The sequence below is a fragment of the Callithrix jacchus genome, chromosome 17 (assembly GCF_049354715.1).
Source record: "Callithrix jacchus isolate 240 chromosome 17, calJac240_pri, whole genome shotgun sequence".
Classification (NCBI taxonomy): domain Eukaryota; kingdom Metazoa; phylum Chordata; class Mammalia; order Primates; family Cebidae; genus Callithrix; species Callithrix jacchus.
The window spans coordinates 42,949,585-42,965,823 of NC_133518.1; the positions used below are offsets into that span (position 1 = coordinate 42,949,585).

Genomic DNA, 16,239 nt, shown 5'->3' on the forward strand with positions numbered 1-16,239 from the left:
TATTTTACAGATGAACCAAGCCTAAGAAAATGACTCAATAAAGATCACATAGATAGACAGTGACATAGGCATGGTTGGTATTCAGGTCTCTGACATTCTAGTAAAATCCTTTCATCTCTCTGTGGTTCTGAACCAAGATGATATGGTGAGGGGTGAGAGGGAACTGCCAGAATCAAGCAAGATAGTCATAGTTTACTTGTTTGAGCTCTAGAAAAATAGTCATAGTTTACTTATTTGAGCTCTTGAAAAATAAAATAATTAAAAAATACATATTAGGAGGTAAAACATTTATGTTTTAGTTTCAGTATTATTAGAATCCTCACTGGAAATAAAAATATATGCTTAAAGTTTTTCTCTTTTTCTCTCATTTTTAAGAAGAAACTATACATTAGGAGAATACATCACATAGTAACATTAACCTTACAATTTCCTATCTTTTTGTAGCATGGATCTAGCTCTCAAGTTTTTTAATTCAGTTTTTGTACTAACTGTTCCTGGCATATAAAGTTGCCTAATATAAGCAATTATGCCCCAAATTAATAACAATTATTACCTCTGGGAAGAAGACTGGGAAGGGGCAGTGGTCAAAAGTAATTGAAGCCAGGTGCAGTGGCTCAAGCATGTAATCTCAGCACTTTGGGAGGCTAAGGCAGGTGGATCAAGCATTTGAGACCAGCCTGGCCAAATGGTCAACCGTCACCTCTACTAAAAATATAAAAATTAGCCAGGCATGGTGGCAGGTGCCTGTAATCCCAGCTACTCAGGAGGCTGAGGCAGAATTACTTGAAGCCAGGAGGCAGAGGTCGCAGTGAGCTGAGATGGTGTCACTATACTCCAGCCTGGGCAACAGAACAAGTCTTCATCTCAAAAAATAACAATAATAATTTAGTATTATCTATGCCATAATTTTATATTTTTTCACAAAAACAAAGATATCCATACATGAGGAGAGAGAAGCAAACAGATTTCCACACTCAGGCTCCTCCTGACTCAGCACTGCATGCCAGGGTTCCACCAACCCAGGAACAGGCTCTGCAGACACAGTAAGAAGAATCCCAGGAGAAAATGCAGGAATAAAAATGGAGAAAGTGACACTTCAGACTGAAGCTACCAGAAACATCCAGAAAAAGAAGCAGAAAAAAGCAGCCCAAGGACCAGAAAAGCCCTCAGTCTGGTTAATTAAACCATGGAGTGACCAGGAAATCCTGAGTTTCCTGCAAGAATGGGAATTTCTTAAGCGTGAAGTGTACAGGGTAAGAAGTATCACATAGTATCAGAAACAATTGTCCAGCGTCGGAAGCAGAGGGGTATGAAGAAGAGCTGGCAGGAATGTCTCCAAATGCTGATAAGCTTGCTGGACTTATACTTTACTATTCATGAGGCCAAAGAGAGGCCAAGGTATCAATCATTGCCATGTCCTTATGGAGAGGCCCTGCAAAGGATTCTGGGACACAGATGCAGTATGAGCATCTTCTCAGGTCCTCCCTGTGCAGATGTGGCTGACCTCACACCTCCCAAGCACCAGCCTCAGGCCTATGGCATTTCCATAGCCTTTCAGGAGTCAATGTGGGCTCCAACATGTGTGATGAGGAAAATGCTCAGGTACCTGCATGGGAGCCCTGGAACGTGAACCCACCATGGTCAGTTCCATAGATGTATCCTGCCTTTCTCTCAGCAGCTCCAGGCCCTCCACTGCAGTGGCCTTTCTCTATTGACTGATCCAGATCTTGAAGACAATTAGTATCTGGATACTAATTCTATCAGAAAGAATGAAAAATAGCACAATCTGTGTGTATTAGTGCATGATGCCATCCTCTCCTCACCAGGTGGAATGAGAATAAATATGAAATAAATGAGTAACAATAACAAAAATACATTACTCACATAATTAAAAATAAAAAGTCCCGAAAAGCTATCTATACCCAATTTGTACAGACTCTCAAATCTTAAGTTTAAAAGATGATTCTTGCAATTCTAGCTCATTTCACTTCCAGAAAATGCTATGGCATTGTTTAATCTACAATTGAGCGACTCCAAATTATAAATTAAGAAAATTCTACTTCCAATAGAGCAAAATTATAAGAAAAAACAACTTTACATGTTAATGACAAAAGAAAATGTTATTAAATTCCAAAAATGTTAAAAATTTGTTAGTAAAACCATCAACCACTTCCAACCTTAAAGGGTATGTACTATCTTTATTTTAATAACAATTTTATGTGAAAGGAAAAAAGAATTTTCTGTTAAATGTAAAAATTGTTTCCCTTAAAAAGAATAAACATTTAAGAAAAAGTTCTTATACCAAGTTACGGCTTTCTGACACCACTCCCTAAAGAATAGATTTTTACTAGAAATTATTTTACTTAAAATTGATTTTTACTTTAAAAATAAACAAAAAACAAAGGTAACTTCTGGAAATCATAAACCTCAACTTTATGCTGCTATTTAAAAGCCCTTAAAGGCCTTTTCAAGAAATATTACATTAAGATAATAACATATGTAAAGGGATGATGAAAATTAAACGTTTTCCCAAGATATCATGATGATCAATCAAAGTTATACATTCTTTCTAAGGTTATTAATAATTATCAATAGCCTCTATCAATCCTTATCTGACTCTACCTTTCTTTAGTTGTTGATATGAAAAGATTTCCTTATCTTCTGTGATATTAATCTCTCCTATCTCTTTCTACTTCCTGATATGCCTTATCTATCTTCAAGCCTCTTCTCTGAAACCCTCCTTATCCACTCCCAGGTAATTTCATTTATTCTACCACAGGCTTCACCTATCACTTAATGCTAATAACTCTCAAATCTACATCTCTAGATCTTTTCTCTAAGCTTCGGATCTATATTTCCAATTGTCAACCAAAATGTGCACTAAGATGCAACCCAGGTAATACAAGTTTAACTTGTTTAAAACCAGTCATCCTCTCCTCTTCTCATTCAAACTGAATGTTCTTGCTGTGTTCCTTATCTCAGTTAATAACAGCCATACAAACAAGACCATTTTTAACTTTTCTCCTTTCACAACTCTTTTATCATCTTGGTCCCTAAGTTCTATTTGAAACTCCTGAAGTATATTCCTCATCTGTATTTCCACTGCAACTGTTCTAACTCATTTCATTTGATGATAATATACTTGTTGGACATCCTGCCTTGAATCTCTCTCTATTCTAAATCAACAACTTCTTATGGCCTACAACAGTAGATTACATATTTATAGTAGAACATATAATATGTGTGTGTATATATAAGTGTGTATATGTGTATATATATCTGTGTATATATATGTATATAAATACATGTGCATATATAACTATATATAACTGTGTGTGTATATTATACAGTATGCAGACTCTTGCTTCTAGCAATACAAATGCATATAATACACACACACAACACACACACACCAGTTATATATAGTTACATACATTCTCAAAAGGTTCAAAACCACTGTCTGCAGAATAAAGTCCAAATTCTTTAGCTTTTGGAATTAAGAATGGTTTCTAGGGTTCACCATGGCTTGGTCCCAATGTATATCCTCAGCTTCACCTTCTACCAGCAGATACATCACAAACATAATTCATTTTCCCCCCTATGCTTCTGCCAATCCCTGTCACCTTGAAACTGTTCTTCCTGGCTGGGTCCAGTAGCTCATGCCTGTAATCCCAGAATTTTGGGAGGCCAAAGCGGGTGGATCATGAGGTCAGGAGTTCAAGACCAGCCTGGTCAACGTGGTGAAACCCTGTCTCTACCAAAAATACAAGAATTAGCTGGGTGTGGTGGTGTGTGCCTGTAATCCCAGCTACCCGGGGAGGCTGAGGCAAGAGAATCCCTTGAACCCAGGAGGTGGAGGATGCAGTGAGCTGAGACTGCGCCACTGTATTCCAGCCTGGTGACACAGTAAGACGCCATCTCAAAAAAAAAAAAAAAGAAACTGTTCTTCCTTTTTCTAACTATGTAGTCTCTATTAATCCCCTACCAAATAAAATGAGCTGTTCTCCCTACTATTCTCTTCAAGTACTCTGCTCATATCTCCAGCACAGACCCTAATATACTAGTATTAGACTAAAAGTCTGCCTCTCTGATAGCATGGGGGCAACTTGAGTCTTATTCATCTTTAAAGTCCCATCCTTTGTGTGCCACAGAGAGGTGTTTGGTAAATGTTTAACTGAATTGAGGATGCAGCTTCAAGGGTGATCTACAATTAACAGTTTGCTAGAAACAGGGAATCTGTATATAAGAAGCCTTAGAAAGGAGAAATATCTCTAAAAAAAATACATCACCATGAAAATGTCTTTTCTTTCACTTTCAACAAACTGAATAAGCAATCAAGAGAGTGAAATGTGACACAGAGGCAGATAAGAATAAAAACTAAGAAATTGCCTTTTGTGAAAGAGTATTTGGTATACATAACTGACAAAAGTTAACATAACTAAAAATAAGAATGCTTAAGAATAAAAATTAGAACTCAAACCAAAAGAAAAATAGACAAAGAAATGAACAATTAATTCACAGAAGAAAATTATAAAGACCAACAAACATGAAAAATTCCTTAAATTCCTTCACAATCAGAAACACACATTAAAATAATAATGTATTATTTTTCACCTATCATATTGGAAAATTTTCTTTCAATGATAACATTTAAGAATGGCCAAGGGGTGGTAAAATGGTTATCCACATACCTTGGGGAAATGTAAAATTAGTACAATATTTCTGTAGTCCATATCAGTATGATACTGTGTGGGGCGGTGGGGTGGGGGGGGATAGAAATATGTAGAGAAAAATCATAAAAACATTCATACCCCTTAACCCAGTATTTTTACTTCTAAGAATTTATCCTGGGGGAAAAAGAGACATGCAAAAATTTATGCCAAAGGACATTTGTTCATAGCAACACCATTGAGGATGCCAAAAATTTGGAAACGTAAATGCTCACCAACAAGGAAGTGGTTAAAATAAAACACTTTTCTACAAAGGATATTACATAACAAATAATTTGAAAAATATTAATGATGTGATGAAAGGATCATTATGATATTAACCAAAAAAGAAAAACACCTGAATAATACAATGTAGTAATACAAATGTATGAAATAAAGAATGGAAGAAATAGAAATACACCAAATTATTAACTGTAGTTACTTCTGCACAGAATCACTTCAAGACATTAAGAACATATAATAGTTTCATAATTAAGAAAAATATATTGTTTTAAAGGTTATTTGATTAAAATGATGTCGCCGAATTTCAGAAAAAGGCTTATTAAAGAAAATATAGAAGCCAGATTACAGACTTTAACAGAAATAAGTAGCAAGCAGAGGACTGATACAGACCATCTGTTACAGAGTTCAATATCAAAGGCAGAGAAACATCAAGAGTTATTCAACAGGACAAAGACAAATAACGCCTAATTTTTTAAGCTGTAGGAGAACTGACCATGTTTCAAATAAGAAAGAAAATGGAGATGATGAAATTTAGGACTCCAAAAAGAGAGATGATAATGAATGTAAATTAGACCTCTGCCTGTGATTAAAATACAAAGATAGTGGTGCAAAGATCAGGAATGTGACACATATGTGGCCAGTTAGCTTTGTTCTAGTTCATGCCCACAGATCACAATATTTATTGGTCATTGATATGGTTTGACTCTGTGTCCCCACTCAAATCTCATGTCAAACTGTAATCTCAATGTTGGAGAAGGGGCCTGGTGGAAGGTGACTGAATCATGCGGGCAGACACCCACCTTGTTGTTCTCATGACACTGAGTTCTCATGCGATCTGGTTATTGTAAAAGTATGTAGCACTTCCCCACTCTCCTCTCTCCTGCCAACCATGTGCTGATGTGCTTGCTTCCCCTTTACCTTCTACCACTTTTGCCTCCCAGAAGCAGAAGCCTGTACAGCCTGAACAATTGTGAACCAATTAAACCTATTTTCTTCATAAATTACCCAGTCTCAGGTATGTCTTTATAGAAGTGTGAGAATGGACTAATGCAGTCACTAATATAGACAGGAAGATAATGTATCAATAGATTAAGGTGAATTATTACTTCTATTAGAAAAAACTCAAAAACAGACATTCTTTGGAAGGATCAATACTGCAGCCTTTTTATAAAAACAAGATTTGAACCACTAAACAAGTACCCAACATTTACTAAATTTAAGGTACTCTGTAAGAAAAGGTTCCTGCCAGATGGGGTGTGGTGGCTCATGCCTGTAATCCCAGCACTTTGGGAGGCCGAGGCGGGTAGATCACCTGAAGTCAGGAGTTTAAGATAAGACTGGCCAACATGGTGAAACCCCATCTCAACTAAAAATACAAAAGTTAGCTGGGCATGGTGGCATGCACCTGTAATCCCATCTACTCAGGAGGGTGAGACAGGAGAATCACCTGAACCCAGAAGGGGGAGGCTGCAGTAAACCGAGATTGCAACACTGCACTCCAGCCTGGTGACAGAGAGATTCTGTCTCAAAAAAAAAAAGTTTCTGCTCTTATAAACATCATTTAACTAGAGAACCTAGATATGAAACAATCAGCTAACAAACAAGCATGAGTAGTATCATGGAAAGGGAACCATCGTATAGTAGAAAAACATTATGACATGTTTACTAGGGGAACTGAACTGCAAAGGCCTCCCTGAGAAAGGGTTCAACATAAGCTGAACATACAAATCAAAAATGAAATTTCACAAATGAACATGCAGTCTAGAGAAAAAGAATAGAGATGTTGAGCATATGTTATTCTGCAGTTTTCAATACTTTATACTAAGAGAAAGAAGGAATATAAACATTAACATTGTGATTAAAGATAATTATGAATAGTACATACCTATACGAAGATCTCTTTGTAAAACATTCTTATCATAAACATAAAAAGACAAATACTGGAAAGTTCTTGGAATCTCAAAGTAAAATTCTTCACTGAAAAATGGACTAGAAAGGAAGGAAAGCTCATTACTTCAAATAATAAAATAATAATTGATTAATACCACTTTCAATAATAGTATTAATACTCAATATCACTTTCAATAAAGTTAATGAAATCATAGACTAAATGCCATTGAAAATAACTTGAAAAGCCCCAAAATAATTCTCAACACTAAATTACAACTAAGTTCTAGACAAACCAAGCTGAACTCTGAGGGGATCTAAGTTGCCGGAATGAGTTCTGAACAAATAGCTTTCCAGGAGTCCTGCGGATAGAAGATATAGTAATTGCCTGGGATCTTGCTCACCTAAAGTGGACCTAGATGAGAGCTGAGGATAGTGTCATTCATACCTTCCTTGTCTTAGAAATGTGTAAAGCTGTATTAGTCACAATACATAATACCTAAAACAGCTAATGTTATGTGAAGGGTTATTTCGAAATATTTTTTTTATTAAAATAAGCTATTTGAAAATAAATTTTATTGAAGTATAAGTTACAAACAATAAAAATCCAATTAAAGTATAGAGGTTGATGACTTCTGATAAATGTATACACTATGTAGCTTCCATCCCAATTAAAATATAGGACATTTCTATCTCCCCAGAAAGTTCTCTTAACGCCCCTCTTCAGTTACCCCACCATACCTGCCCCAACCAGTGATGTGCTTTCTATTACTAAAGATCCTAAAATCTACATAAATAGAATCATATAGTGCACACTCATGTCCAGCTTTGTTCATTCAGCTTAATGTCTATGAGATTTTTCTATGTCTTTGTGTATATAGTAGTTTAACTGTTTTAATTGCTGCATATTACTTCACTGCATTCCAAATCCATTCTCCTATTGATGTTATTTGAGTTAGGCTATCAAAAGTAATGCTGCTATGAACACTCTTATACAAAATGTTTTCTAGACACATGCTTTTGATTACTGAGGGTGCAACTGCTGAGTTAAAAAGTAGGTGAATGTGGAATTTACAAGAAACTGTCAAACTGTTTTTCAAAGTAGTTGTACTGTTTTACACTCCTGACAGCAATGCTCCTGTTGTTCCACATCTTGGTACTGACAGTCTTTAACTTTAGCTATTCTGGTGACTGTAACATAATAAATTTACACACCTATGTAATCTCTACCTTAATCAAGATATAAAACATTTTTATCTCCCCACAAAGTTCCCTTGTGACTCTGCAATCACACCTACTATAATCTTACAGGCGACCAGTGATATGATTTCTATCACTGCTGTTTATGTTCTAGAATCTATAGTGACAGAAATCGTTTTAAATTGCATTTCCCTGATGACTAACAATGCTGAATACCTTTTCATGTTCTCTTGGCCATTCACGAATTTTTCTGAAATATCTGTTACCCTAGTAACTTCTTCAAAAGAAGACAGGTGGCCATTTAAAATAGGGGGAGGATACTTAACAGATAACCCAGTTACTAGGGATTTTGTTTTTAAATAAATTCTGGATACAAGTCTTCTGTCAGAATACTTTCTCCCAGGTGTGGCTTGCCATTTAATTTTCTTGACAGTGTCTCTTAAAGAAAAGGAGCCTCTGAGTTTGATAAATCTAATTTACAATTTTCATCTTTAGTAGTGCTTCTTGCATTCAAAGTAAGAAATCTTTGCCTATTCTCATGTTGCAAAGCTTATTTTTATAAGTTCATTTTAAGAAGGCCATTTGATATATTTAAATTCTTCTATGAAGACGTGACTCAAATGATAGTTTCTTTTGTCAAGTGTACCTCTTTCCTGAGAAAGTTTAAAGAACAAAAAGATTCTCTAGAAATGTCACTATGAAATGTAGTATCTTTAAGATATCATAACTAAATGAGAAGCTGAAATATAAAGTAAAACACTCTTACAAAGTCATATCTGATCTTGTCTAGAAAATAGTTGGTTCAGCTTTTTAGTTGTTAAAATGCCTGAACTTTTGCCACTAATTTTTCCCTTCAAATGTAATTAAACTTTTAAAAGTTGGTCTCACAAAGTAACTAGAGCCTTTTAATTAATTTCAACATAAAAATCAACGCAAAAAGAACTATTAGTCAAAAATATGACATGAAAGACATGTGCAGGTATTTACCTCTTTGCATTATTTCATAAACAATTATAAAGGCAGAATTTCCTTTATGTATCACATCTACATTCAAATATTACATTGAAAGTACCTTCTAAAGCCAAATAAGAACGACGTGAGAATTATGACTAAAGATTTCAAATTTACCACTTGAAATGTTTTTGGGCTACTAAAGCATTTTCAGTTCTATATAATACCTTCCCTATGAAGAACTCAATAGGTATTTAAAATTATAAAAATGAAAATGAAGACATAAAGGGAAACTTTAAAGATAAATATAAAAAAAAAAAGATATTTTAAAAAAATCATCAAAAACAGATCCCTAAAATACAGCTGACCTAAAAGATGATTCAGATAAGGTATGGCACTCAGTATTTCACTACATGCTCATTCCAATAATTCCCCATACCTTGTTTTGACTTGTGTCTCTGAACAAGATTCTCGGCACAACTTGGCACCAGAACTATGTTCACATTGGTACAGTGCAGAGGTGGTATGTTCCAATTTTATGAATTAGGATTTACTATGACACTCTCAAAGGGCAATTACACTTTCAAAGATGAGATACTTACCTGAGCATTTCCTGGTAATGCACTATTAAATTAAGCAACTTGTATGAACTTTAAGTAACTTATTCTTTAGATAAATAAAATAAAGATGTACTTTGAGGAAAGTTCAAACGAATAAGCAATATTTAGCCTGTCATGTGAAAAAAACTTTTCTTCAGAAAACCAAGGGATAAAATTAGGAGCAATTAAGAGGAAGATACATTTTGAAGTAATGAAAAGCCACAAGAAAGCAGGCACTGTGTCTATCTTGTCTTCCTGATGATTATGATCTGGAAAATGCATAATATTTATCAATCAACATATGTAGTAAAAATATAAAAATGATAATTTATCAATTTATTTACCAACCTTAAAGATTTTTCCACAACTTGGGTACGATAAACTTCTTCCTGGTCCAAATTTATAGTACAGAAACAATCTCTCATTTTGTGGGGTCCAAGATAGGGCAATAAATTTTTTGCTTCACCTGTCGGCACAAAATTTGAAATTGGTATTAAATATCATCAGCTGCTTCATACTAAGCCTAAGTAGGATGACTTCAATGTGAAAGAACATATTAATGTGGCACAGAAAAAAAAAAACACTAGTGATTAGAGAAAGATCAAGTTGGTCTAAAGGAAACTCCTAAGACTGAAGGGAGGGGCTGTGTGGAAAGCGACTTGTGAGTTCCCTTTTGAAATTAGGTAATTGCATCCCCACTCTTATGAAAGGGCAATCAGTCTATCTGTGCTCTCTATCCCACCTACCAATACTTCCTCAACAACTTTACTCCACAATTTATCTTTCTTTACTGAATCAGCATTAATTTTCCTCTCTAGTGAATAATTCCCATCAGCATACAAAAAATGATGGGAATTTCTCAACTTAAAAAAAGCACACAAAAAGAAAAAAAAAACTTAAAAGCATCACCTCTAGTCATTGTCTCTTCTTTCTTACCTTCCATTGATTCTTCAACCTGCTCCAATCAGTTTCTGACCCCACCATGAGGCTGAAACTGCTCTAGCTGAGGACACTAATGCCTTCCACACTGCCAAATCCAATGGTCACTTCTCCGTTTTCATCATATCCGAGCAGGCAGAAAAATTTAACAAGTGAACATTAATATTCCTCTTCATAATGCTCTCTTCTTTTGGCTTCCACAACACAGCATTTCTGACTTTCTCCTACATCACTGGCTCTCTGCTGACTTCTCCCCCTCCTTACCTCTAAACATACAATGCCTCAATTCCAGACCATCCTCTCTTCCGTCTCTTTGCCAACTCTGCCATATATGGTGTTAATACTGATACCTCCCAGATATGCAACTCCAGGTCTAACCTCTCCTCAACAAACACTAGATGTGACTATTCAACTGTCTCCTTGGATATCCAGTAGGCATTTCAAATTTAACAAGTCCCAGAAAAAACATTTGATTTCCTTCCCTAAAACATGCTTTCCTCAGTCTACCATTTTCTTCTTACTCTCACCATCCTCCCACTACTTCCCCCAAACTCCCATACCCAGTCCTTCAGCAAATCCAGCAGACCTCCAAAATAAATCTCAAATCCAACCACTTCTTCCCTTGACTAGAATCACCCATTCTAAGCCACCATAATCTTTTATTTAGACAAACATGAGAGTTGCCTAACTGGTACCCCTGCTTCCACTTTTGACCCTCCTAAAATCCATTCTCCAACAGGCAGTGTGATATTTGAAACATATTCTTTAGGTTACTCACTCACTCCCCTCCTTCAATATCACACCATTTCACTTAGAATAAAATTATCTTTCCATACCACGGTCTAAACAGTCCTACTCAATGGTCTCTCTGATCTCTTCTCCTTCCATTCCCCTAACCCTGGGCAGTGTTTACTTTTTTTCATTCATCAATTTTGCCACATCATGTTTAAGTTTAGGGCTTCTGTCTGGAATGGACATTCCTAGAGACAGATAGGGCTAGTGCCTTTTTATTCAGGCTCAGCCTAAATATCACTAACTCACAGAAATCTTCCTTGACTATTCTACCTAAAGCACATAGTTCTGCTACCATATTCTATTTCTCCATTTTGTTTCTTTGACAGCATTGATAATTATCTAAACTTCTGTTCATTGTTATGTCAGTGTTTATTTTTTTGGTTCCCCCATTCTTGAGGCCTGAGAACTTACTGGTCTTCAAGATCTTAAACAGTGACTGTCATACAGTAGACAGCTGAGAAATATTTGTTGAAGGAATATTAAATAACTCAAAAAGTCTAGTTTTGAAGTTCTCTGACACTCAGAGCTCAAAAGACATACACAATTATGGGTGCTGAAATCAGTATACCAGTTCCCTTATGCAATCAGTTGGCATGTGGGAAAGAGCATTACCCCAAGAACCATAAAACCAATCTTCCTGTCTTACTCTGCTACTAAGTGGCTATATGACTTCAGTCAAATCACTGAATCACAGCTTTCCTGATGAAGGTCTGGACTAGATAAACTCAAGTATTTTTCTGCTTATCAACTTTAAAGGCCATTTAAACCAATATATTATAGAGAAGTCTATCAGAAACCTAAGAAGCACCCATAAAAAGCTCAGTAAACAAATAATTTATAAAAATTAAAATAAGAAAACCAATGGAATAGTACCAATAAGATACTTATTAAATCTGTCACTGAAAGATTTTTAAACAAAGTTACCACTTAAACAGAATAAACAAATTTATGTTCATCTCAAGTCAGAATTGAGGAATCTAACCTTTTAAATGATCCCCGAATTGCTTTAAACGGGTTGGTCCTTACAAATAAACCAGGTCCCTAATAAGAAAAATAAATCTGAACCTATATTCATCCGCTTTCCTCCTCCTACAAAGACTAGTTGTTCCTCTTCTCATCCAAAGCTCATCCACTTAACTGCGCTCTCTCTACTTTATTCCCTCTTACTCCCTCCAGGACACTTGTCTAGCAATTATATTTTCATTACTTTCAACCTTCTTGTCCTTCAGCCACTCCTTTTTCTTTGACATCTCCCTTCTGCATAAATTTAGACTTTTTTTTTTTTAACCAAAAGGTCACCATATAAGACCTCAAATATAAAAAACTTGGAATTAGATCATAATACTTCTCTACTTAATAAATATGTTCTATATCTAATGAGAGAATTTGAAACACTAAATAACTGCCCTTGAAACATGTTTCTGTTTCATTCACATAAGTGCAGTTTGTGAAAACAATATTATATAAATTTAAACATATTCTACTTCCCTCTCCCTCTTAAGACAATGAGGTTATTTTATCTGAGAATCCAACGAACCTGATGTTATCAGATATTTATTTAGAATAAAGAAAACTTAGGTTCTACATAATATGAATAAATGTACTGAGCATCATTTCCTATAAAAGCAGTTATCATAATCCATATTTCTTAAATATCTACCACTGACTGCAATTCAAACAAACTTTGTTGAAAGTTAATTCACCTAATGCATGCCCAGCTCAACAATCAATTGTAGAAATACATTAAGTCAACTACCGTAACTCGAAACTATAATAGTAATTAATTGGCCCTTTATAAACAACATAATAAAAAATGAAGTAACGGTTACAGATATAGTAAGAATACTGTTGTACGTATTATATCTCTAAGCATAAAGAGAATATGTTAAGAGCCACCCTTTATAACAAGCTACACAGAAAGACAAAAGTAAAGAAGTCTGGAAGATTGTACTTGCTGGTGTGTGATATTTGTTCAGGGCCTCAGGGGCTCATGAACTCTAGCCAGTTCTGGTATATAACTGATCATGTGCCTTGGACCAAAAAAAAAAAAAAAAATCTATTGCCAAGTTTCTTGAAAACTTATTCTATAATCTCTGCTTTCAAGTGTCCCCTTCAATTCACAGCCTAAACCTGCAACCTGCCTTCTCATCCTACTTTTCTACTTTTTGTTTAAAACCTTGAAGAACATTAACAGGCTGGGTGCAGTGGCTTACGCCTATAATCCCAACACTTCAGGAGGCAAAGTGTTTGTCCAAATCGGGCAAACCTGCTTGAGCTCAGGAGTTCAAAACCAGTGTTGGCAACATGGTGAAACCCCATCTCTACTAAAAACACAAAAAATTAGCCAGGTGTGGTGGTGCATGCCTGCGGTCCCAGCTACTTGGGAAGCTGAGGTGTGAGGACTGCTTGGGCCTGGGGGCAAAGGCTGTAGTAAGCTGAGACTGTGCCACTGCACACCAGCCTAGGCAAAAGAGCAAGACCCTGTCTCAATAGAAAAAAAAAAAAGAACACTAATAATATTAAGTGCCCAAATCATATCACTGTGTTCCAGTCCCACCTTATTTGACCCCTCTTCATTATTTGACAACACTAACCTTTCCCCAATTCAGGTAACCCTTTATGACAGTTTTTCTTATACATCCTATTTTAGGCTTTTTAACCACAAACCGCATCTTAAACGTGAAAAACTTTTGGTATCCACAGACCACTTAATTCATCATAGAGATGAAGGGCAAATTCTAGTGTTTGTTTTTTTTTAATGCTGTCATTATAAAACAATAAAAATATACTAAGAAACAAATGAGTTTCTCAACATTGTTTGATGTCATTATTTGCAAACTTTCTCAACTTATCTATAGCCAATTTCATGACAGCCAACCTTACGGAGAATCAGGTTCTGAACCTGCAGTAAATATGGTAGGTTACTGTTCAACATCCATTTCAACCTCCTTCAGTGTATGTCTTCAGGTACTGCAGAGAAGAGTAAGTTAAAAAATACATTTCCCAGCCTCTCTTGCAGCTAGAGTTGTAAACGTGATTTAAGTTCCACCAGTCAGATGCACTCACTAAATTTTAAGGACAAAAGAGAAGGGAGGTTGAATTTGGGTTGCTTCTACTAGCAAACACTGTCATGGAGATGTTCATGTTCCAGAGCAGTATTTGCAGAAGTCCTAGTATTCAGTCACAGGTTTCAAGAATATTAAGAAAGGCACAAGGCATCCATTCTGCAGTACACGCTATGGTAGGCAGGGCTTGGCTCTAGGGCCAGAAATAATGACAACAGCTTACTGATGAAGATGGCTGCTTACTAACGGCTATTTCCTAATAGGAGCAGACTCCTGATATGGCAGAGATGGCAAGCATCTAAAAGTTATAGTTTCACAATTCTGAAAAAGCCTTTCTGATCCTAAAAAAGGCAATAACTCTTTTGGTGGCCCAGGTGTAACATGGCTTTTTACAGATCTAGAGTTTGTTTCTTCAGTCTTGCCAACAATTTTATAAGCCACTTAAAATCTTTTATTAAATCTCTTTCTGCTTAAACTAGAGTTGATTCCATAATCTAATCTCAGTTCGTTTTCTAACCTTTGCTTCCAACAAATTAGAAAATCCCACCTCAAGTTACTGGTTATCAGAATTGGGTAAATCTGCCAGCTACATATGGCTATCTGGATCAAACATGAACTCAGAAATTATGAAGCAATTTTCACTGAAAATTGTTTTCATTCCATCAGATAGTAAGTTGGATAATAGCGCACTTAAAAGGGGGAATCCTTTAACTTGGGAAATGGATCTTAACTCTATGTATAGTTGCATCTACCTTCACAAAATATTTCATCTTCTACTATAGCATTTGGATATAATTTTTAAATTATATTCAATAATTCAGTATCATGTTTTCATGAATTTGGAGTGCCAAATTCTTTTCTTTTCTCTTTGAAATAGAGACTCGCTCTGTCGCCCAGGCAGGAGTGCAGTGGCACCATCATGGCTCACTGCAGCCTCGCCTTCCTGGACTCACGTGATTCCCTCACCTCAGCCTCCTGAGTAGCTGGGACCACAGATGCACAACACCACGTCTGACTAATTTGCTTTGTATTTTATGTAGAGTCAGGGTTTTGCCATGTTGTCCAGGCTGGTCTTGAACTCCTGGGTTCAAGAGATCTGTCTGCCTTGGCCTTCCAAAGAGCTGGGATTATAGGCACGAGCTACCATGCCCAGCTGGGAATGCCAAATTCTTAACAGTCAAATCATGTGTACCATTTTGGGTGCCTCCATTTTATCCTTAAATTCACAAATCATAGTTTGACCTTAAATCAGTAAGAATAAAGTGTTTAAGACATTCAATATATAGCTAAGATATGACACAAGCCAATCTGGTGAAACAATAAAAATGGTTTTTACTTGCACTTGGATGAGAGGAAGAAATGTTTTTATAGTTCATCCCTCATTTCAAAAATTCTACGCATGCAGGATACTATAATATGCAAAAGCATACATTCATTCTACAAAGGCAGATACATTGTTCCTACAGCAAACAGTACAGATTTGATTGTATGTACTACTGTCACTATTTCCTTCAACAATGAATCAAGATCAGGAGGTATATCAATGACAACCAACTTTTCCTCTATGAAGAAAGGAAGTTGACATTCAAGCACAATTTATTTTATTCTGTAACAATATCTGTTCTTGTTGAATTCATAACTAGTACTCCTTAAGCACTTTTCTATTGTACATTATGACTAACAACATGACTATTAACTAATTTTTTAAAGTCTTTTTTCCTAAAGGGTGGATTTTCAAAGACAAACAGAATAATCTTCCACTGAGCATTTCTTCTCTTTCACAAATGTACTGCAAGTATGCCAAGAACATCTTCACACTAAACATCAATGATTTTGTCCAAACATAAAATG

At 35.8% G+C, this 16,239-nt stretch overlaps 1 protein-coding gene and 1 pseudogene across 4 annotated transcripts in view; one reads left to right on the plus strand and one right to left on the minus strand.

Moving 5' to 3' along the window:
* RASA2 (RAS p21 protein activator 2) overlaps nt 1-16,239 on the minus strand; it is a 127,654-nt gene that overhangs the window by 91,275 nt on the left and 20,140 nt on the right. For all 4 annotated transcript variants that reach the window (XM_035277718.3, XM_035277717.3, XM_078354094.1 and 1 more), the window contains exons 2-3: nt 9,938-10,055; nt 6,838-6,941 (exon numbers count right to left, since the gene is read on the minus strand). In XM_035277718.3, the coding sequence (XP_035133609.1) occupies nt 6,838-6,941; nt 9,938-10,055 (222 nt within the window). The remainder of the gene's footprint in view (nt 1-6,837; nt 6,942-9,937; nt 10,056-16,239) is intronic.
* On the plus strand, nt 1,080-1,719 carry LOC128930040 (uncharacterized protein MSANTD5 pseudogene; annotated as a pseudogene).